At 56.4% G+C, this 21,715-nt stretch overlaps 1 protein-coding gene across 3 annotated transcripts in view; it reads right to left on the bottom strand.

Annotated features, from left to right (window-relative positions):
* The window catches only part of EPHB2 (EPH receptor B2), a 129,805-nt gene extending 109,337 nt beyond the window's left edge, over nt 1–20,468 (bottom strand). For 2 of the 3 annotated variants that reach the window (XM_086625564.1, XM_086625562.1), the window contains exon 1: nt 20,384–20,447. In XM_086625564.1, the coding sequence (XP_086481690.1) occupies nt 20,384–20,447 (64 nt within the window). Of the gene's footprint in view, nt 1–20,383 lie in introns of all 3 variants that reach the window. The other variant, XM_086625563.1, reaches the window with a different exon arrangement.
* Nucleotides 20,469–21,715: the final 1,247 nt, after the last annotated feature.

Genomic DNA, 21,715 nt, shown 5'->3' on the forward strand with positions numbered 1-21,715 from the left:
CTCCCGCTGCAGCCTCCACTTGCGAGATGCTGTTGGCGTGCGGAAGAAGGCAGCTCTGCTGTCTGCAAATAATTCACCCCCGTCTGACTCATCTCTGAAGCTGGGATAGGATTGCAAATTATTGCTGCAAGGAAAGAGGAACTCTGAAGCACTCCAGCATTTAGTGTGGCATCACTCCTGCGAGGTGGTCTGGATGTCTGCAGACATTTGTGCACAGCAGGAGCGTTGCGAGCCATGCCTGAGAGATAAATCAACTCACGGATTAGCTCCTCTCCCACCTTCTAGGTGCTTTGTTCCCCAGACCTTCATGATTGGATCTCCGGGGCAGTGGGGATCCACAGCCAAATGAGACTGTCACCACCGGGGCAATGCTATTCATGCAGCACCAACATTCGGGGCAGAGTAAGAAGAGAACAAAAAAACAACGACACGGTTTAAACCCTAACCTGGCCATTCCCAGAAAGATGCAATTTCCTAAAGACAAGGCTGAAAGGAATGAAGGAAAAACGGAGCTTTCACCCATGCCCAGCTAAGCAGAAGGCACTTCATTCCACAAAACTACACAAGCGAGTCACTCCAGGATGGGCATCTTGACTCAGGAGAGACATTTCCAAAATATAAATTGTGACTTGGAAGGTTCAAGTCAGATATTAAAAGATTATTTAGGACATCTCTTCCTTCAGAGGGCTGTACAGCCCTGAGGCAGGCCACCAGAGAGGTGAGGGATCTCCAGCATAGGGGTTTCCAGGACTTAACTGGGCAAATCCACAGCCACCCTGATCCCTGCTACGACTGGGGCAGGGGAACCTCAGGGACAGGGACACCAGGGCTGGACATCTACTCTGATCAAAGATGGAGATGCCTTGTTTTACTGCTTGAAAAATCTTGTTCTCCTAGAAGGCATGCAGACACAGCAGGACCCCGAATCACTTCTACATAATGATGCGAGTCACTGTCTCATCCAGTGCCTGTTTCCCACCTCAATGTTCTCTTCTTCTGGCACATGGAGCTACAACAGACAGCTCTGAATTTTACCCACAGGAAGGTTGACTGGAAACAGGCTGGGAAACACTCTTGTACACCATCCAGAGCCACCTCCACAATAACCATCCAAGAAAGTAGGAGTCACCCCATCCCACTGACAACACAACCTCTTCTGCCTACTTCAAGATGCCCATCTGTTTAGTAGGATAATTTATTTGGTGGGGTAAAAAAATAGCATTTATTTCTCTTTATTACGTTTTGGTGCAAAAATCCCGCAGAGGAACAAAGACAGCAAGGCATGAATAAGGCAGGGTCTCCCTGGTCTAACACCAGGCTCATCAACATGAATGAGTCTCTGCACCTTGGCATCCATCCTGCAAATTCAAAGGCTCACCCACCCTTCAGTGGATGCCAAAAGGACTCTTCTTCCTTAACCAGCAGCAATGCATCAAGTTAGCTGAACTTGCAGAGCCCAAAACCAACAAAGACACCAGCAAATGTCTAGCAGGAGCCACCTTGTCAGGTGAAAGCTGGTTTTGGCAGGGCAGCAGGTCCTTCTCCATCAGCAAAGCACGGCACATCGCCTGCTCACAAATGCTATTGTCCTTGTACGTCCTCTGAAAGCCAGCCGTCAGTGGTCTTTCTTCAGTCCTGAAACATCCTGTTCAACTCACCTGACCCTGTGCCTAACCTGAGGCTGAGGCAGTCTTGGTGTCCCCTCTCCATTTTGGCAAGAAATCTGGTCAGAGTTCCTGAGGAGGAGGATGGTGAGAGCCAGAGATAGGTGAGTGCCAGGTGACCAGCAGGCCCAAACTGAGCTGCCACAGCAGATTCCGCTGTCACCTCCCCAAACCACGTTCTCTCCAGCTCCTGGCTTCTCTACAAAGGACGGGGTCCAACCATGCTGTCACTGACACACCAACCCATCAGAGCTGGGACTAGGACCAGCCTACACTGTAAACTCATCATAGGGCAGTTAAGCCAAAGAGGATTCTTTGGAGGAGAGAGAAGAGGAGAGGAGAGAGAGAGACTTTGGAGAGTCTTCTCCAAAGAGAAGAGACCTCCGTTTGCACCAGTTCAGTTGAGACTTTGGAGAGTTTTCTCCAAAGAGAAGACACCTCCGTTTGCACCAGTTCAGTTGAGACTTTGGAGAGTTTTCTCCAAAGAGAAGACACCTCCGTTTGCACCAGTTCAGCTGAGCCACGATTGCACCAACACAAATCACAAACGTGCTTGGGATATGAAACGGACAATGACACACATGATGGAAAGCCAACACGTGACGGACACAACGCCAACGACCCAGCTCTCACCACCAGATTTCTGCTTCTCACACTGCCTGGAAACACTGGTGCCTCGTACCTGTCGATATCTGTCATCGCTACGCTATATCATACCCTGCGAGCAGCGAGGACAGGCTTGTTACATAATTTTAATGCACAAAGTGCATTAAAGACCTCGAGGTCTACAATTTCAGACCTCATAATGACACAGAAAGAGGGCTGAATCACTGGACTGGAAGCATGTAATTGCCCCAGCACTGGTGGTCACAGCCTGTGGTGGCCAAAGGAAGGACAAGCCCAACCTGAAACGGCTTTGCCCATTGCTCCAAATGCATTAATTTCCCAAATCTAAGAGAATTCGCAACCAGAGACAACCAGGAACCGGGAGTGAAATCTACAAATGAAAATTAGAGGGGTTTTGGATTAGATGATCTTCAAAGGTCCCTTCCAACCCACACCATTCTATGATTCCATGACTCAAAGAAACATTTAAACAACTTTTTTTTTTATAAGGCTACAATTTGATAATCTAGGAAGACAACAACTTCAACCAAAACCAACCTCCAAGTAACAAAGTGCTTGTGACAACTGCACATACAAAGGCAATGCATGAGAAACGGAAGAAGAATAAGCAAGCAACCCATATTTTCTCGTGACTGGGATGAAGTGAAGCAAGTTAATATGGGAAACCTATGGAAAAGCCATGCCTGGCATGGCTGAAGACAAGAAAAAGTTATGGTGCTGTTGTTCTTTTAAGCACATAGACAAAATGTTAATTAAAAATGTGCAAAGAAACATAGAAAAAAGCATTGACAATGCCCAGGGAGGGAGATGCTGTCACCTCTCAGAGCCCTGCTTCACCAATGCACCACTTTCAGGGTGAGATTTATTTTTTTTTGGCCATATATGCAATCAGAGCTTCCCTCACTGCCTTTTTTTTGTAACAGTTTGTGAAGAATGGCCGTGGCCAGCCAGCCTGTGTCTTTATTAGGAAAGTAGGATGTTATTTCCATAGCCCTCAGGAGGACAGGGCTGCTTCCTCCCGTTAGTAATGCAGGATTCCTTAGCTCATACATAACTAACGACCCCGGGACCGTCGGGCTGTAATTCTCTTAAAAATCACACACGCCGTTTGCCAGCGTCTAGCAAATAACTAGGACTTTGGCCGCAGCCGGAATGATGCATCAAGATCATGCGGTGACCAAACAGCTCGGCTCTCTTCTACACGGACAACGGCCCCGTGGAGGTGGGAGAAGCCACAGCCATCGTTTATCTTCATTTCTGGGCTTTTCAGTTATGACACTTTCATAAACAAGCCCAAGGAACCATGGCCGCATGAAATTCCTGTACGACACCTCCACAATAGGCTGAAAAATAAAATTCTGGGACTAGCCATTAACATCAAATTGGAAGAAAACCACAAGAAAGCTCCACAGCCTGGTGCCAGTCCATGTTTAACGGTCAATGAATAACTGGGCAGTGGGGCAAAGCTATGTAGCTCTTTCCAGCACTGTGTTTCCAGACAGCATCCCCGCTCCCTTTGCCAAGAGGGCTGCAGAGATGAGGCCAGAAGCACTTTGGAAGGCAGGAAGAGACTTCAGAAAGACCTTCGTTACTTGCAACAGCAGCTTGAGGAAAAGACAGTGCAGCTCCATGAGCCTCACCAGGCAGCAGAGAGCACGGGGCAGGGGACAGCTTCCAACTGAGACGTATCAGAGCTCGTAATACTTCAAGGACTGGGATGGTGAGAGGAAGAACTAGGAAAACCAAACACATTTCACAGCAACGGACTCAACAGGCTTCAAGGATTATCAAGCAAGAGCCCACGAGAGGACATCTGGGAGAAGAAGAAAGCTGGTAAGTCCTTGAAGACACTAATGCAGAAGCATCTCCGTGCAGAAGGATCGCATTCAGTAGATGCGCTAGGATCATAACGCGACGGAACGGTCGGCATTCAAGGTCTCGCTCAGCCTGAAATCACTTCTGGGAAAATAATGAAAATGCTGATGCAATTCAAATCATAAAGAATTAAAGAACAGGAGTATAATTAGCACCAGTCAACATACTTCTACAGGAAACAGGCCTTGTCAAACAAATCTGATTTCATTCTTCACTGAGATTACAAGCTTGATTGGTGAGAGTAACCGTGCAGAAGGCAGAGGCTTTCCAAGGGCCGAAAGCAGGCGGCGTGACGGCAGCGCGGGGAGCAGAGCCAACTGTGCCAGCGACAGCCGAGCCGCTGCCGGGGCGCGCAGCTCCGTACCGCCGAAAACACGCCGCAGGGATTAGCTGGCAGGTTCCACGCAATAGCTCCCAGCCCTGGACCTCGGTGGGCTCTGCAGGAACCAGTCCCACGGTCATTTTTGTCTCAGAGTCAGCATGATGGAGAGGGATGAAGGAAGCCGATGTTGAAATATCCAATGCTCTTCCAGGCTCGCAGAGCATCCTCAGGTAAGGGATGTGGGATTCACCTCCCTTGGCGTTTGCCATATGAAAAAATAATGCTGCCACTTTAACGCAGTTGTTAATTTCCTACAGATAGTAACGACAGAGAGAAAAGGGCCTCCAAGGACAGCCGGATGATCTAAAACAGCCATCCCAGAGAAGTGGACTGAATTGCCCTCTGCAGGATACTAAGGGAGGGGGTCTCAGCTTACATTAGAAACCCCACTTTTGTGCTGCTGATTAAATTGACCAAACCATCTTCAAAGGAAAGTTGGGGGCAGGGGGCACAATCCTGAAAACAATTTAAACTCCGTGGGGAAAAGCACTGGAAAGCTCAGTCTCCTCCAGCAACCGCCCCTCGAGCTGGTGTGGCTCAGCAGATGTAAACGCCAGCAATGGAAAACTCCAGATGGTCCCAGCGACACGGTGGCACAGCCCCCTGCACCTGGCTCTGGCACCGTGGCACCGATACACAGCCCACCCGACAGACGTTCGCTGGGCGCGAAACAACGGGACGGCTGCAGTCCTCTTCCAAGCGGGCAGGTGTCACCGACAGGACTGCCGTCACAGCCGGGACCTCCTCGGGAGCCGGGAGGATTAGGGCTGAGTCTGGGTGTGCAAACAAATGCTGACTTTGCTCTTCCTTCCCCTCCATTGCTAGGAGAGCAGGAGCGAAACCACGGTTCTAAGGATTCCAGGAGAGAGAAGATGACTGTCCCAGGCAGAAGCATCTATGAGGTCCCACAGATGAGCTGCCCCAAGATCCAAGTGAGGTGTGCACAGGCTTGTCTCAAGGATGCCGCAGCCAGGACAGGGAACATCCTCAGCACCACCTACATCCATCCATTCCCCATCCTGTGGCTCCCCAAAGGCCGAACAACAAAACTCAAGGCACCCCGAGGAAGTCCTACAGACAGTATTAAACCAGGGGCTCTTCCACAGCAGGCATCACTCGGGAAGGTGAAGGTGGTGACAGTGAAGATGGAGGTGAAGGTGGAGATGGGAGTGCGCTCATGGCTAGAAAGAGATTGCCACGTTCTTGCCTGCCCCAAGGTTAGGGAAAACTCTCTAGCACTCGGGCAAACGGCAAACCCAGGCGGAAGAAGCCCTCAGCAATGGGCAGGGAGCAGCTGCTGTTGTCAGTGCCTTCTGGGCTTGTCACGGCTGCCTCCCACCCCCTGCCTCCCCAGCCAGACCCTCCGACATCCAACACCGCCTCTGCCAAGCCAGCCCAGTTGGGTTCCCCACTAATGCAGGCAGAAAAGCCACTCTTTGGGGGCCCCATTAAAGCAGTGCTGCCCCCCAAATGTGAACTTAGTCCACACAAATGCCAGACCCATTAAGAGCAAAGGACCTCACAGCCAAGAGAGGAATGCCTGGGCTTGATGGACTGTTTATAGAGTCTTTTATAGGAAAGATGGGTAACCTAATCCCAACTACAACATTTTTTATGCTGCTCTATGAGGGTTCAGCTGTGATTGAACTGTTGGCACGGTCCCATGGCACATAAAACCATGGAGACCAGCAAGTCTCATCCCCGCCGGAGCCCTGCGAACGCAAGCGGCAGAACTATTCCAAGCATTAAAGGCCGGCGAGCCCCGCCACGGGCCACCCCCGCTCACACCTCCGACGGGCCTCACGGTCCTTGGAGACTAAAATAAAAGCGACTCAGCAGTCACTGCGCTGATCTCTAGTGAGCATTCACCCCTGCTTGCAGTCCAGAGCAGGGCAGAGGAAAACCATCCCTCCAGGACCCGTTTTGGGTCCCAGAAGCTGGGTGCAGGGCGTGCAACTGATCTTGCAAAAGTGTGCTCAGCAGTGGGCTTCAACGTCCTTTTCTCCTAGCAGCAGTCCCAGGACCACCCTCCCCCTAAGACCATGGATAAATTCCATAGCAACATTTTCTGAGCAGTTAAAACAATTTTGAGCCAATCTCACTAAACGGAGATGATCAGAGCTGTGTGTGCCACCTGTCTCTACCAGGCTGCTGCTCCAGGGCTGGAGCAGAGACTGTAGCCTCCAGCACAGGTGAAGTCCTCCCAGGAGCCAGCCTCCAAGTAGGGGACATCCGAACACTTCCACTCGGCTCCAGCAGATGTTAACCCAGGAAACTATACCCACCCGGGACAAACACCCCCAGGGCGCTCCAATGTGACTGCCTGAGAAGGAAATAAAGATTTGGAGAGGGAGAGATTGGAAGAGTGGGGCACAGGGTCACACCAAGCCCACGCTGGAGGACAAGCTTGTGTGGTGAAGCAAAGACCCTTCCCAGACCCTCAGCTCAGCTGGAAAGGGGAGAAGAGTCGGGGGGCTGGGGCAGGAACCCCCTCTGCCGCAATGCATCAACGGGAACCGTACACAGGGTCTGCATCCTCGGGGAGCGGGACCGCTCGACGTCAGACCAGAAGGGTCTCCTTCGGTGCAGCTGGTGGGTGGGATTTCTTCGGGCAATTTGAACATCATGTTTGTTTCATTTTATTGTTGTAGAATTGGAACAGAACCAAGGCTTTTCTTGGTTTTGTTGGGTTTTTTTGGCCTGGTTGACTCATCCATCGGTTTGTCTGGTCTCATGATACTCCCTGGCATGATGCAGCATCTCCTTCCTGGTCACCACATGCCCATTCCAGGTGGGCTCCCGACACCCACACTAGCCCACAGAGCTAAAGCTCCAGAGCACACCGAGCACAAGAGCCTACCATCAATTTCAAACCCTTCTCCTGCAACAAATAAAAGACACCACCACCTCAGCAACCCTGCCTTGACACCCTCAGCCGCAGCAGGCAGGAGAGGAACGTGTCCCTCGGTGCCCAGCTGGGCTCGTTATGTGGGACGAGACTTTGCCAGCAGTTTTATGCCAGCCCCGTGCAAGCATACAGCACGTTCCCACCACGGAAGGGAAGGAGATCCTGCCGTGCTTTCGGATGCCACCACCCAAGCCTGTGCACCCACGGGGTTTCTGCTCCCAGCACACGCAGCACAGCCCCAGCTGTTTCGGATGGAAACGCAGTGCGGGGGCACGCCACCACGGCTCCATGAGCTGCTGGCACCCTTGGGAGACCCCCGGCAGGGGCCAAGCCCTTCTCCACCCCTCTGGCCACTGAGCAATTTGAGGCTGGTGGACGACACACCCAGGGCTGACCTCGCAAATCCCTTTTTTTTTTCCCTTTTCCCTCTGTAGCCCACACACCGAGGACCTCCCAAACATGCAGTAAAACGCCAGGTCAGCTTTCCAAGGGCTCAGCACCCACAAGTGGGAGCTCAGGTCATATTTAGGCCACCCAAATTACAGGGCAAGACTTCTCCTTGAGGGTGACCTGCTTCACCTCCCCCGGCGCAAGTCTCAGCGAGCAGCCCCTGCCACCCTACCCAGCACGCTGCGCGGGCTCCACCAGTCCCTCCTGCTGGTCCCCAACGTGCCACTCCCAAACCTACCGCAGTCCCTGGCGCTGTCCCCTGCACATCCCTCACTTTCCCGTCCAAAATTCAAGCCCCCGCTGCAGCCCCACCTTTCCCCACGCAGGGACATATGGAAACTGGAAGCAGCAAGGCAGCACGGCGAGACCTGCCCGGGGAGGCTGTGCTTCACCCGCAGCCCGCAGATACGGATGGGCTCCTGCAACGCCGAGGGATGAAGGCAGATGCCAGGGAAGAGCTGGCCCGCTCAGCTTTTGGCAGGTGCCCGTTTGCCCACCACGTGCACACCCACAAGCTGTGTCCCACCAGGGTGGGGACAGCCACTTGTTCAGCCACAGCGCTCGGCCCCGAAGGACCAGCCTGGACGCGCTTGCTGGCAAAGCCTTACTTGCACGTGTCCGCACCTCCTGCCCGTCCCACAGTTCCCCACAAACCAGTGGAGCCCAGGAGACCTCCCCAGCCACTGCTCGACCCAAGGAGGAGCATCGTCAACCTCCCGGAGCAGTGCAAGGTTGAGCCAAAGCCGGGAAGAGAGACCAGACGACAAATGGGACCAGCTGCCAGTAAATTCAGCGTTTCCAGAGGATCTGTGTTTATCAAAAGCTGTCGCTCTCCAGCCAGAACAGGTGTCAGTCACAGCAAAATCTCATGGCAGCTATCCAATCTGAAGGCACAAGAGTTTGACATCAGACCAAAAAAGAAAAAAAAAAAAGCATCGTTAGCAACTTCTCTGCTCTCCATCTCACCTGCAGCCTTGGACAAAGAAAAGGGAAGAGCCAAAAGGAGGAGACAACCAGGTGTACCAGGTGCTGACACAGGCACCTCTCACCACGCGACACTCAGAGCGGATCTGTCCCCCCACGACAGAGTCACATCATCGACCATCACCCAGCTGCCACGGCTGGACCCAAAGCAGCACCCACCTACGCCGGGACGGCTCCGTCGCACACCCAAGTTGGCCTCATCACACCTGCGGACCTGCTCGCTGCTGCAGACTTGCACGGAGCACGACACAGCTGCCTGTTCAACACTTCCACCCGCCAGACACCGACCCCCACTAATGCTGCCAACATCCTAATTAGCACCTTTCCCGTGCCTGCCCTGCTCCTGACTGCTCTGCACCTGTCCGAGGACTCTCTTCGAGGTTCCCCGAAGGAAGAGCAGATGAATGAGGACAAGTCCTGGAGGCGCTCAGCACCCCTTCCCCCCCGGAGCAGCCGGCACAGCCCGCTCCTCCAGCCCACGCCAGCATCCCCCCACTCTGCTATGTGTCTGCTGTCCAGGGATTGCCACGTGGCATCACGCACACTTCTGTGCTTATCCTTTCCAGAGCGGTGGCAACATGCATCGAGGACAGGAGAAACCCAGGAGGGTCTTTGCTATATGGGGATTATCCATCCTTCTGCCAGGCAGGTAAGAAGAGGGGGACTTTGTCCCAGTTTTGGCATGGGCAGGGCGGCTCCAGGCTCTACCTGGGGAATACATTTGCCCAACCTGGCTGGAAAACGTCCCCCGTGGGGCTGCTCTGCTCTGCCCGCCTCAATCCACCTTCTCGCTGCCACAGCATCATGCCCTGTGCCAGGCAGGAGCGAGTTCGGAGGGGTAGGCATCCCCATCCCACCACCCGTCGTGCTTCATGCAGCTAATAGCCTGACACCAGCCATTCCCCACATCCAGGCACTGGTCACTCTGCTCCCCAGGGAAAAACCGAAAAACCCATCACCAGCTTGCGTTCCCTCCTGAAGCTGCCCCCGTGTCTACGCCGGGGCAGCGAGGAAGCCGCGTGTCTGCTCGCGTTTCACACGCAGGTGCTCCCCTGGCGTGCACGCAGGCAGCTTGTGCACCAGGGCACGCGTACACAAAGGCTGGGACGAGCACACGGAACCAGCGCTCAGCCACCTGCCAGGGTGCTCCACAAGCAACCTTGGAGGCAGTGGGCATCCTGCAGGAGACATCTGCAGGAAATGCTTTCCCCAAACTGGCATGCCCCTCTACTCTGCTCTCACAAGACCCTCCCCTGCAGTGCTGCGTCAGCTCTGGGGCACCCAACATCAGAAGGACATGGAGCTGTTGGAGCAGGTCCAGAGGAGGCCACAAAGATGATGAGGGCTGGAGCACCTCTGCTGTGGAGACAGGCTGAGAGAGTTGGGGCTGTTCAGCCTGGAGAAGAGAAGGCTCCAGGAGACCTTTCAGCACCTTCCAGTACCTAAAGGGGTAAGCTGGAGAGGGGCTTTGGACAAGGGTGTGTAGTGGCAGGACAAGGGACAATGGCTTTAAACTGAAAGAGGGGAGATTTAGATTAGAGATAAGGAATAAATTCTTCTCTCTGAGGGTGGTGAGGCACTGGAGCAGTTTGCCCAGAGAAGTTGTGGCTGCCCCATCCCTGGAAATATTCAAGGCCAGGCTGGATACCTGGTGTAGCAACCTGGTGTAGTGGAGGGTTTCCCTGCCCATGGCAGGGGGATTGGAACTGATGGTCTTGAAGGTCCCTTTCAACCCAAACCATTCTATGATTCTATAACTCTGCAGCCCGGCCAGCCCCCCTCCCTGCAAGCAAAGCACTCCAGCCAGCTCATACACCTTGTTTTATGTCATCCGTGCTGCCCCCAGTTCATGCATTTCTCCTGCTCGCTCTGTCTCCTGATACCAGACGGGCTTAAAAGTAAAACAAGGCAAAGATTTATGAAGTGAGGCTCACCGTAAAGGTTTCCGAGTTGCAGTTGTGGAGCCTGGAAACAGGATTACAAGCAAAGCAAACCATGAAACGCAACCGTAACCTCTGCATGGTGAGACGTGACCCCTCACGTGCTCCTGCCCATCTCACACCCAACACGTGGCACGCACCGGCTGGGGCGGCTGCCCAGCCAGCCCGCAGCCGCTCATCACCGCACCAACCTTTCCACCATGGCCCAGGGCTTCTTCAACCTCCCCTCTGCTGCATCCAACTTCTTTAGCTGATCCAATCCGGATTTTTCAGGATCCTGATATTTCAATCCTGATCTTCGGCAGCTGGTGACTTTCCACCATACCCATCACCCTGTGCACCAAAATGCAAACCAGCTGCACACGTATTCATCAATCCAGAGCACTTCTAGCTCTTATTCAAGATCACAAACAGCTTCTTCAGACACGTCCCCAGAATAGGTAGCAGATACAGGATAAAGGCATCATCCCCAGGTGAGTCTCACCACCCCTACCCAGCACAGCCCACCACACAGCTCCAACACCAGCCATACAAAAAACCGAGCTTGCAAGAAAGAGATACATGTTATGAGAGAAAGGCTTGAAGCCAAACTCAGAGGCAGCACCTTGTCCATACCCAGGGAAAATGAGCTGCCGGAGCCAGCGGCAGGGAAGGATGCTGCCAGATCCCTCCAGGAGTACCAGCCATGGCCGCTGGCCCGTGCCTGGAGAGAACAGAGAACAGCGGGTGCAGGCAGATACGGGTCCTGGCAGGATGCACACACCAGACTCTTGGGCGAAAGCAACCACATACCTGGAAGCATCTGAACAACCTGCTCCTGCCCAGTTTCTCCTCCGACACATCCTGCCCAGCCCTCTAGTCTCAGCGAGCGACCCAGGCCAAAGCACTTGGGTTTGGTGGCCGCTCCACGTGAACGAGTTGCCTCCTGGGAGGCTCTGAAAGGCATCCAAGGACTCCCTGTTCCCGGCTCCAAGACAGAGTGCTCCAATCGGTCCTCCCTCGCCCCGAGAGACTCTGGGACAGGAAGAACCTGCACTGCTGCACCACGGTGAGAGTGATGCTTCTCATGGACAGCCTCCCACAACCCCCACAAGTAGTGGAGAATGGAGATGCCTTCTCTCTCCTTCATCCCTCTGCTGAAGTTGTCCAGGCTCACTGAGGGTCTAGACAGGGGTTCTGGAGGGTCCAGTCCCTGTTTGATCCTCCTCGCCCTCCCTGGCTGCCCCCCTCCCCTGCGTCACGGCAGCAGAGCAGGGCTGCACCAGCAAAGGTCCCTGCAAGAGGACGTGCAACCAGAGCTCACCACCCTCCGGCAGCGCCCGCTGCAATATGGAGACGTGTCTTGGGAGCTGGGATGACGCTTCCCACAGAGCAGGACTCGTTTCAGCCCGCTGCCAGGCAGATGGACCCCAAAATAAGCTCAGCCCGGCTGGGCACCAGCAGCAAGCTGCTCAGCGTGGGATAACCCTCGCCTGGGATACAGTTTGTCCTTCCGTCCACCGCGGACCAGGTGTCCCTACAACCCCCAAAGCCTAGGTGGGAACAGAGGGGAATGGAGCCCTTCACGGCCAGCCCGACCACCTCCCCCTCCTCTCCCACGCCGGGGGCTCGGCAGCCAGCCGCAGGCTGCCCAGGAGCCCGGCCGCGGAGCCCATTGTTCCCTTTGTCTGGCCTTTTGAGCACGAGCCCGCGCGGCTCAAGGCGTCCCCTCCGCCGCAGGGACGTTCACACGCTCGGCCGCCCGCGCCGCCCCCCGACCCGCTCAGCCGGCGGGCGAGGGGTGAGCACCTGGCCTAAACCCAGCCTTTGCCCCCCGGGATGAACTCGGGGCTCAGGGCAGCTCCCCTCCTCCCCCAGCTCCAGCCAGATGCTTTCACCCTCCGAAACGCCGAGCAGGGAACGGGAGAGCACCAGCGGGCATCTTCCAGGGAACCTTGCCCTTGCCCGGCCGCCCTGCCAAAATCAAGAGCCTGCGTAAGGCTGGAAGGCATTCCTGCAGCCAGAGGGTCCACCACCACGGCCAAGGTGATGAGCACCCGCAGCGATGTGCGCCCCCCCGGCGCTTTGCTTCAGAAGCTGCAGATGGTCTTGAAAGCCAAGCTGGGAGCTGGGGGGCGATGGGCCCCCACCAAGCATGGTCATCCATCATTGGAACCTAGAGAAGATGCCTTTCCCTTCGAGAGAGACCTCAAATACCGCATCCACTGTGGAAGGCTGAGCCAAAGGGATTCCTGGATTTCCTCCCCATCTCCAGCAGCGCACCAGGGGATGCTCAGGGAGGATGTGCAGAAAGCATCCCCCTTTGTGCAGCCCAGCATCAAGGGCTTCCTGATGCCCCAGGACGGGCAGGGGTGGGCTTCCCCCTGCCCAGCGCACTCCTGCCTCCACCCTCCATCGCTCCTGGTTTTAAACCTGCCGCTTGAGAACTCAAGAGCAAGCAAAAAAATATAAAATAACGGATCAGCACCCCTTCATCACCCTCTTCATCACACCTCCTGCGGTCCGACGCACCTCTGCACCCCCCCCTGCCTCAAGCTGCACCTTTCCTGAAGCCCTCCCGCCCCTGCACCTCTCCTGCAAAAGCATCCTTGTCCTCTTTTCCCAGCCTTTCCCAGTTCTGAGTTGATGCTTTCAAAGAGCCATCCACAATGACTTTAAGATCTCTTTCTTAAAATGCTAATAAGTAATTTAAAGACCGCCACTGTGCATGCATGGGTTTAGGGTAATTTTTTCCATGCGAATCCCTTTTCATTCATCACTGACTACATTTAATCTGCCACTTTATAGCCTGGTTATCCAGTGTCATGAGATCCTTTTACAATATTTTAAAGACAACTGTTGTTTTTATCGTCCTGAATAATTTTGTATAATCTGCAAACTTTCTCACCTTCGAGTTCCCACCCCTTTCTAGTGCGTTTATAAATACGTCGCACAGCACAAGCTTCACGCTGACCCCCATCCAGTGGGAAAACTGACTCTTTGTTTCCTCCTCTTTAAGCAGATTTTAATCCATAAGAGAGCCCTTCCTCTAAAATTGCTGGTCTGGAGTCTACTGGATCACCCAGGGAGCTCTTCTTAAAGGATGCTTGTCCCGTTTGCTCTGGCCCCAGTATTCGTTTTACCAATTTATTCTAAAATATAAGCTCTTCTGTCACTGCTCCACGGCAGCCTCTCAGCCCTGCCCCAGGAAGGAAAGCTCTTTGGCAGGAGTCCTCTTGGCTGTGGCCATTTAGGGGGACACAGAAGTTGTTCCTCATCCACCCACGTGCTCCATCCTGGTTGGTTTTAACCTCCCAATTCTCGTTTGTTGGGGGGAGGGGACATGGTGGGGTATTTAACTTCTTCTCGTAAGTTATTTTTCAAAGTCCTCTCAGCCTGCCATATATGGTTTTACGTTCACCATACCACAGTTTCTGTTTTTTTTCTATTTTCCCCTTTTAGACACCACTTTCACTTTCTGAAGAACATCTTTTTACCTCTGGTGACCTCCTTCGACTTGCCATTTAATCAGGATTTATTTTCTTTTTCAAAACTCATATGTTAAACGGCTGCATGTATTTATCCTGAGCTTTAATATCATTTCCCACTTCACGTGCGAGTATTTCGCTATTTTAGCTGCTCCCTTCGGCTGGGTACTTCCTTTTGCCTGACTTCCAAAATGATGCTGTGTAGTATTTTTAAGTGCTGGTCATTTTACGGATGCGATGGTCTGCATCTAAGTGAGGTAAGGTGGAAAGAATATCACTTATTAGACTAACTGATAAAGCTTCAACAACTTCTGGAGCTCACCAGCCCCTTCTCGTGCCCACCGAGAGACTGACCCTGCTCCCACGGGGCCGGCCCCACGCCTCGCACCGCATCGCGCGTGATGCTCGGGTCTGAATCAAGAGATCCCCCTCTCACGGGCCCTCTGAAGAGCCGCAATTATTCACAGTCACTAAAACTATAATTTCTGAATAATGCCCCTATGTGACATTTACAGAGGCACAGACCATCCACAATTATAGTTGTGTTTTCTGCCCTCATGGCCTGTTTCATCTCCCTCAACGTCTGACAATCGGTGCCGCGAGCCGGGTCAGAGTGGTAGCAGAGACCTAATGCTGCTCCCTCCATCCCCAAGCACGGAAATTCGGAGAGGGGCAGATGGCACAGCATGATCCTCAATCACGCCGTCGCCTCCCTCCTGCTTCGCTCGAGAGGGACCAGCACATCCTGCACAGCCACCCCTATGCCTGCACCCTGGCACAAACCACCATCCCTCCAGCACCTTCCTGACACACCGATATTGATACCAAGTTGGATCAATATACCCCTGGACATCCCTCCTTCCTCACACCCTCCCAGCTGCCTGCCTACCCTCCCTGCCCACCTCCAGCATCCCCCTGTCCCCTGCTCCCTGCATCCCTGGGTACCAGCCAGTGCAGAGCCCCCTCTCAGCCCCCCCGGGACACTGCTTCTCCCTCCCGCCCGCAGCACGTCAGCACGTTATCTTGCGGGAGGCCCCATCCTTATGGCCTTATCTAACGGCTGAACTTTTGCCTCCGAGCATCTCCCCGCTACTCTCATCCTGACGTGATCCAAGGGGCAGCCGTGCTTCGCTCTGGCATCTCTGCAAAACAGAAACCAGGCTCGGGAGGGACTGCAAACCAGGATGGGAGCTGACAGCGGCCCTTCTCGGTAAAAAAGGACTTTCCGTGGGAGGGGAACCGGGACAGACCCGTGCACAAGCTCCACCGCAGCGGGGTCAGGCTGTCGGGAGCGTGTTGGGGCAGGAGTGGTGGGCTCCGGCGCTCGTTTGTCCCAGCTCCAGCTGCTCTCACACAAAGGCACTCGGCCTCGGGAGGTATCTCAGCATCCAGCTCCCCCAGCAGGTTCCGCAGCCTGGCTGCTGCCCACCCCTCTCTCCAGCCACCTCAGGTATGTGTACACAAATGGCCCTCAACTAGTGCGGGCAGATCCTCAGCCCGTCGGCACAGAGGACTGCTGCTCCCACCCTCGGGGGACAGCCCCAAAACCCCTTGGCAGCACCACCAAGGCACAGCCACGTCCCCTTCGCACCCAGATCCCTCTGGGGGGTGTCCCAAGGAGCTGGCGGACATCGGTGGCCACGCCAGCCCTGAGCCCTCGTCCCCTGCAGACCTGTCCCCTTGGCATCTCCCTCCAGCATCTGCTCCCTTGGCTTTTAGCACCCAGAGAAGCTGGAAAGACAGCAGGGATTGGGAGTAACTGCTGCTCTTGCCTGGGAAAAGTGGAGGGGCAGAGCTGCAATGGCAGCTACATGGATGTTTAAATCAGGCACCAATTTATTTGGTCTCTGGAAGGAGTTTTCCCTGCTGCTGGCCCGGTAATGCAAAGGGCAGGTGGGTGCAAGGAATGCACCCTGTCAAACATTAACCCAGGAAGCCGGGCGGAGGAGGGGAGACAGCGGCAGGGAGAGAGGGCCAGCACAGGGCTGACCCCAAACCATGGTCCCTGCTCCATGCCTCAGTCTCATTTTTCAAAAATTTGATTCCAGCCTGGATGCAGGACAGCATTTGCAGACCTGGAGTTGGAACAGGCGGGATGGATCAGCTCCTTGACAGATCCTGTGTTTTTCCCTAGACCTGCTGCTCAGCCGCATCCCTCCAGAGCGTGCTGGGTTTGCCGGGATGCTCCCACAGCTCCTCTGGTCCTGGCGCACCCCAGGCACACGTCACCTCCCTGGAGCACTGAGGTCAAAGTAACTGCCCTGGTGTGACCCGTAACCTTGGTGAGATGGCCAAAGTGATCCGAGACCATGAAACCGGCCACGACAAGGAATGGACCGAGTCCTGCATTCACCGGCATCCCCCCACATCACCCCTGGGTCTGGAAGAGGCTGCAGGGGTGCTCAGCAGCGGGTCACGACCACATGTGGAAGAGAAGGGACTGTATTTTAACACTAAAATATGTTATAGCATATATAAATATTGTATATCATGCACATGTATGCAACACAATAAGTGCATGATGTATATTGTGAACATTTTAATACGTTATTAACTATGTAGGAACACAAAGGTCCTGTTTCCAGCTTGCTCAGAGGATGGGCACAGGTGTTCATGCCCAGCACCCCAGCCATGGCATGCACCATGGATGCTCGCCCCCGGAGAGGATACAGCCCTCCCGCCCCAGCATCGCCCTGCAAGCCCAAGGCCGGGCTCAGGATCACGACCGCCCAGCGTAGAGGGATGCTCAACGTCAAGCCCCCTCGCCCGCCCGTGACGCTGCTTCCCAGCAAAACTGGCACCAGGCAAATCCCCTTCACCTATCGGAGCCGCCGCCGCCGCCTCCGCGCTGCCGGCTCCCCCGCTGCCCGCGCCCTCGCAGATACTCGGGCCATCTCCTTTCTCCTTTCGCGGTTTTTGGCACACGGCTGGCTTTCCTCCAGCCCTCGGGAAACCTGCCAGCGCCGCAAGGTTTATGAAAAGTTAACTCCAACGGGGTGAAGAGCGCCTTCGGGGTTCTTTTTTCCCCCCTCGCACGTGAGTTAGCCGGGCTGTTGACTTTAAAATACCGAAGTGCCCTTCCCAGCTCCCCCCAAAAATACCTCGCGAGTCTCAGCACTCCCGATACGCGTGCGGCATACGCCAGCAGGAATACAAAGAGGAGCCGTTAGTGATAGCGGCACTGTTACCAACCCGTGTGGGATCCAGACCCTTCCACGACTCCTTTGTTCCTGACTTTCTGGTTGTTTTTCAAAAAAAAAAAAAACACACAAAAAAAACTTTCCTTTTATAAGCCTGAACTTTCTCAGCTGCAGATACGTTACCTTGCAACCGCCTTAACAACTGTGCGCAATTCTTAACCTCTGCTTTATGTATGTTGTCATCCACCTCCCTGTTTTCCATATTGATTTATGTTTTACCTTCTTTTCACATTTCCTTTTAACAGAGCCGGTTTTAACCAAACAGCCTTTCCTCCCGAGCCCGAGACATGCATTCTGCTGGCCAGTGAGTAATCAACTTCCAATTTTCATGCACACTCCTGTTTATATTTCCTTCCCTATCGGCTTTGTTTCTAATTAAGGTTTGTTAAATGCAAGTGAATATATAGCGTACAGAGAAATATAAAGCATGTAGATAAATAAACACCCCACACACACGCGCACTGACTAAGACTGCGCTTTCAACCACGGATCCCAAAGCACTTTGTCATGTTCATTAACAAAACCTCACAGCTCCCTTGGGAAAGACGCTTGTATTATTTTACGCCTTGTAATTAGGAAAACTGAGGCACAGAGGAGACAAGTGAAATTACCAGCATTACAGAAAGGCTCCGTAGCAGAGCTGAAAACAGGACGCAAGAGGCAGGATCCCCAGGCAAATAACCAGAACATGTTTTTCCCCTGAACGAGCCGTTTTCCCCCCCATTTTGGTACTGGGAATCCGCCAGAGCTGGCGACGGCAGTGCAGAGGGCATCGCCACCCCTGTGGCCAGCGGGGGGACGTGGTGGGGTTCAGCCACCACCTCCTCAGCCAGCAGCCGCTGTTGGGTCACTCTGTCCGCAGCGACGGGGCTTAGAGCATCCAGAGATGCAGATGGACGTCGTGTCCGAGCATCCCAGCGAGCTCCGGGAAGAGGCAGCTCCCAATGAGGAGGAAGGAGCAGAAGCGTGTCCAGGGAGCTGCATCCCATGCGCTTTGGCCTCACCAGCTCTCCAGAAGCCTTTGCAAGGAGGGAAAGGCTGAGATGTGGTCGCTGCTTGCCACACACTGTGAGCCACCACCACAACCCCGCGACACACATGCACAAGGCAAGAGGCAACAGCAGCGGCGTGGGGGGACCCCACTGAACCCAAATCAGCGCGTTCGGCCCCAGATGGGGACGGTCGCTGGAAGCATGGTGCAGGGCCCCCATCGACCATCTCCCCAACACTGTCCCCATCCATGCAGGATACACCTTATAGCAATCATCTCAGGTGGGTGAAATCCCCCACCGGCGCTGCCCACCCCTTTGTCCCCAGATACATATTCCCAATGCCTCGGGATGAGCCCAAGTGCTGGTGCATCCAGCCCCTGCTGCTCCTGCCATGGCGGCGGGAAGGTCGCTCACGTCTACACGCAATCGCGCAAGAGCCCCAGGAACTGGTCCCTGACCCCCCGGCACCACCCAGCAGCTCCTCTCGACGTGCAGGAAGGGCAGGGCAGGGTGGAGGTGTCACCCCGTCCCTGCACGAGGTGCCTGGCTCCCTCCCCTGCCGTAGTCAGCAGCGTCGGCTCTGCACGGCCAAGCCCGCTCAGGCCCCGCTGGCCAAGCACAAACCCCATTGTAAGTGTCAACGCTGCCGGCTGATCAGGCCAGATGTCCCACGTGGACACGTATTCTCCCACAAACACGCTCATCACCCCAACCCCCCCATAATTAAAAACATACCGGGCTCATTTGAATAGCATAGCTGGCTAGCGCTCTCCACTGCAACGTAAATAGTCCTATTTATGCCAAGCTCCCATATTGTAAATATCACGATGTATAGCTGGCCAACCCATGAGTCATCTCCCAAAACTCCAACTTAATAAATGGTGCCTCATCCATGTTCCAGACAAACACCGTCCGTGCAGCTCCCACCGCCCGGCGCCTCCACGCCCAAGGCCGGCAGCGGCCGCCCAGCCTGCCCGCCAGCCCGGCGAAGGCAGGGGCGCAGCGGGGCCACCCGGCCCCTCGCCAGCTCAGACACGGCCATCCTGCGACGGGCAGGTACCCGTGGACCACGCCACGCCACGATGAGACAGTTTTCGGCCTGACATCTTGCTCTCACCCCTGCCCAGCCCCATTCTCTGGCTCCTCCTGGGGTGCCCGTGCAGCAGGCGGGCGGAAGGCACGCAGGCATGGCTGAGATGGGCTTGGGAGTGGGAAGACGTGTCCCCCTCCTCGCCTAGACCCCACCACCGGGCTCCTGCCCAGCACCTTCCCCGCACACCCACCCCGCAGGAGCTCCCCACCTGCCGCCTGGCTCTGCTTTGTCTGAGCACCGGGGGAACTCGGTGGGGAGCCCAGCTCCTCCCGGGGACGCCGGGAAAGCCACGCCGCCAGCGGGGAGCCATGAGCTCCAGGATGCCGGCAAGGCCTTGTCGAGGTGCGCCCCAAAGCCTCTGCCAGCCGCCAGCAGCGGGCACGGCGCGGCGAAGCCCGGGCATCCCTAGGAGAGAGGCTCCGCGGTACCCAGGCAGCACCCGCGGACCTGCTGCGGGGGTGCCGGGGTGCGGGCGGGGGATGCCCACCTTGGCGAAGGGATGGCGGAGAGACGGGCAACGCGGCGATCGGGAGGGCGTGGGGACGGGCGGGGGGACGACACACGAGGGGCTCCCCCAGCTCCGCACCGCGCTCCGGCGACAACACCTCCGGCTGGGGCAGCACTTCCCCAAAACTTCGCCTCCCCTCCCGCGCTGCGGAGGGGGTGCGGCGGCGGGGGGGGGGAGGTGGGGGGAGGGGGACAACGTGCCGCCCGCCACCCTCCAAAGAAACAGGGAAAAAACCCGAAGGGGGGCTCGCCCTGCCCCAGAAGGGCCCCCCGCCCCCCGCGACCCCCCCTTACCTTCCACGGCGGCGAGCAGGGGCAGGAGGGCGAGGGGCAGGCAGCAGAGCCACAGCGGCCCCATGGTGCGCGCCGGGCCGGGCATCAGAGGCGGCGCGGCCGGCGCTCCATGGAGGCGGCGGGGGAGCGGCGGCGGCGGAGCGCAGAGCCGAGCCCCCTCGCTGGGGCCGCCGCCGGCGCGGGCACGGCCGCGGGCACGGAGCGCACCGCCGGCCCCGCCGCCGCGGCCGGGCCGAGCCACCGCTGCCGCCGCGCGGGGGAGCGCCCCGCGCCGCCCGCCCCGCCCCGGGGCGCCGCGCTGCCGGCGGGGGCGGCGGGCGGCGGGCGGCGGCGGCGGGCGGGCGGCGGCGGGGCGGGGGGCGGCGGGGGGCCGGCGGCGCGGCGGGGGGCGGCGGGCAGGCGGCGGGCGGCGGCTCCCCCCGCCCGGCGATGGTTTCTCCCGGAGCTGTCGATCATCCAGAGAAAGCCGTGATTTCAGCCCAAATCTTCCTCGCCGGGGCTGACTGCGCGCCGCAAAAACCGGGGAGGGGGGCGGGGGCGGGGGGGTGTCCCGGAGGGATGCCCCCGCCTCCGCCCTTCCCACCGCCCGCGGCCCCGCTCCCGCCCGGCGGCCCCGGGCCGAGCATCCCTCCGGCCGGAATGCGCCCGCCGGGCCCTCGCCCCCCGCCGCTGCCCATCGGGCGGGCGGGGGGGGGGTCCCGGGAGGGGGGCGAAGGTGGCGGAGGCAAATGTGGTGGCTGCGGTCAGGGCCCGGCAGGAGAAAGGGACGTGGCAGGGGGACCATAAAAAATTAAAAAAAAAAAAAAAAAAAAGAATTGGCAAAATCTGTGGCTTGTTGCCGGCAGGCTCCGGGCCCCCCAGACCCCCAGACGGGGCAGGAGCGGGAGTTCCCGCGTTTGCCGTGTGGGGCGGGGGGGAGCTGGTTACCAGCCCCGGCCGCATGAGATGGGGTCAAGCAGCGCTTTCCCAGAAGGTGCAAGCTGAGACCCAGCTCCAGCTCCCATCACGCCGCCCAACAGCCCCGACGGCCCCGCGTGCCTGGGAGCCGAGTCTGCCTTGTGGGCACCTCATGAGCCGAACCTCTGCAGGCCACGTGTGACTGTTACCACGACTGTTTGCCCCAGGGAGGTCTCCTCTGCCACCACCCTGACATCTCCTCCCCACCCCTTCTAGTCTGCTAGAGTCCACTTTGTACCCAGCAGTGCCCCTCTGCTCACTCCCACAGCTGTGTCCCTATTTCTTCTGACCAGGAGAGGGGCCAAACGCGTTCTGTAGAGAGTACACGAGTGTCCTGGAAGATCTTCTCAGGCAAGGTCATACCCTGCACATGGA

The sequence above is a fragment of the Tauraco erythrolophus genome, chromosome 23 (genome assembly GCF_009769465.1).
Source record: "Tauraco erythrolophus isolate bTauEry1 chromosome 23, bTauEry1.pri, whole genome shotgun sequence".
In the NCBI taxonomy this organism is placed as follows: domain Eukaryota; kingdom Metazoa; phylum Chordata; class Aves; order Musophagiformes; family Musophagidae; genus Tauraco; species Tauraco erythrolophus.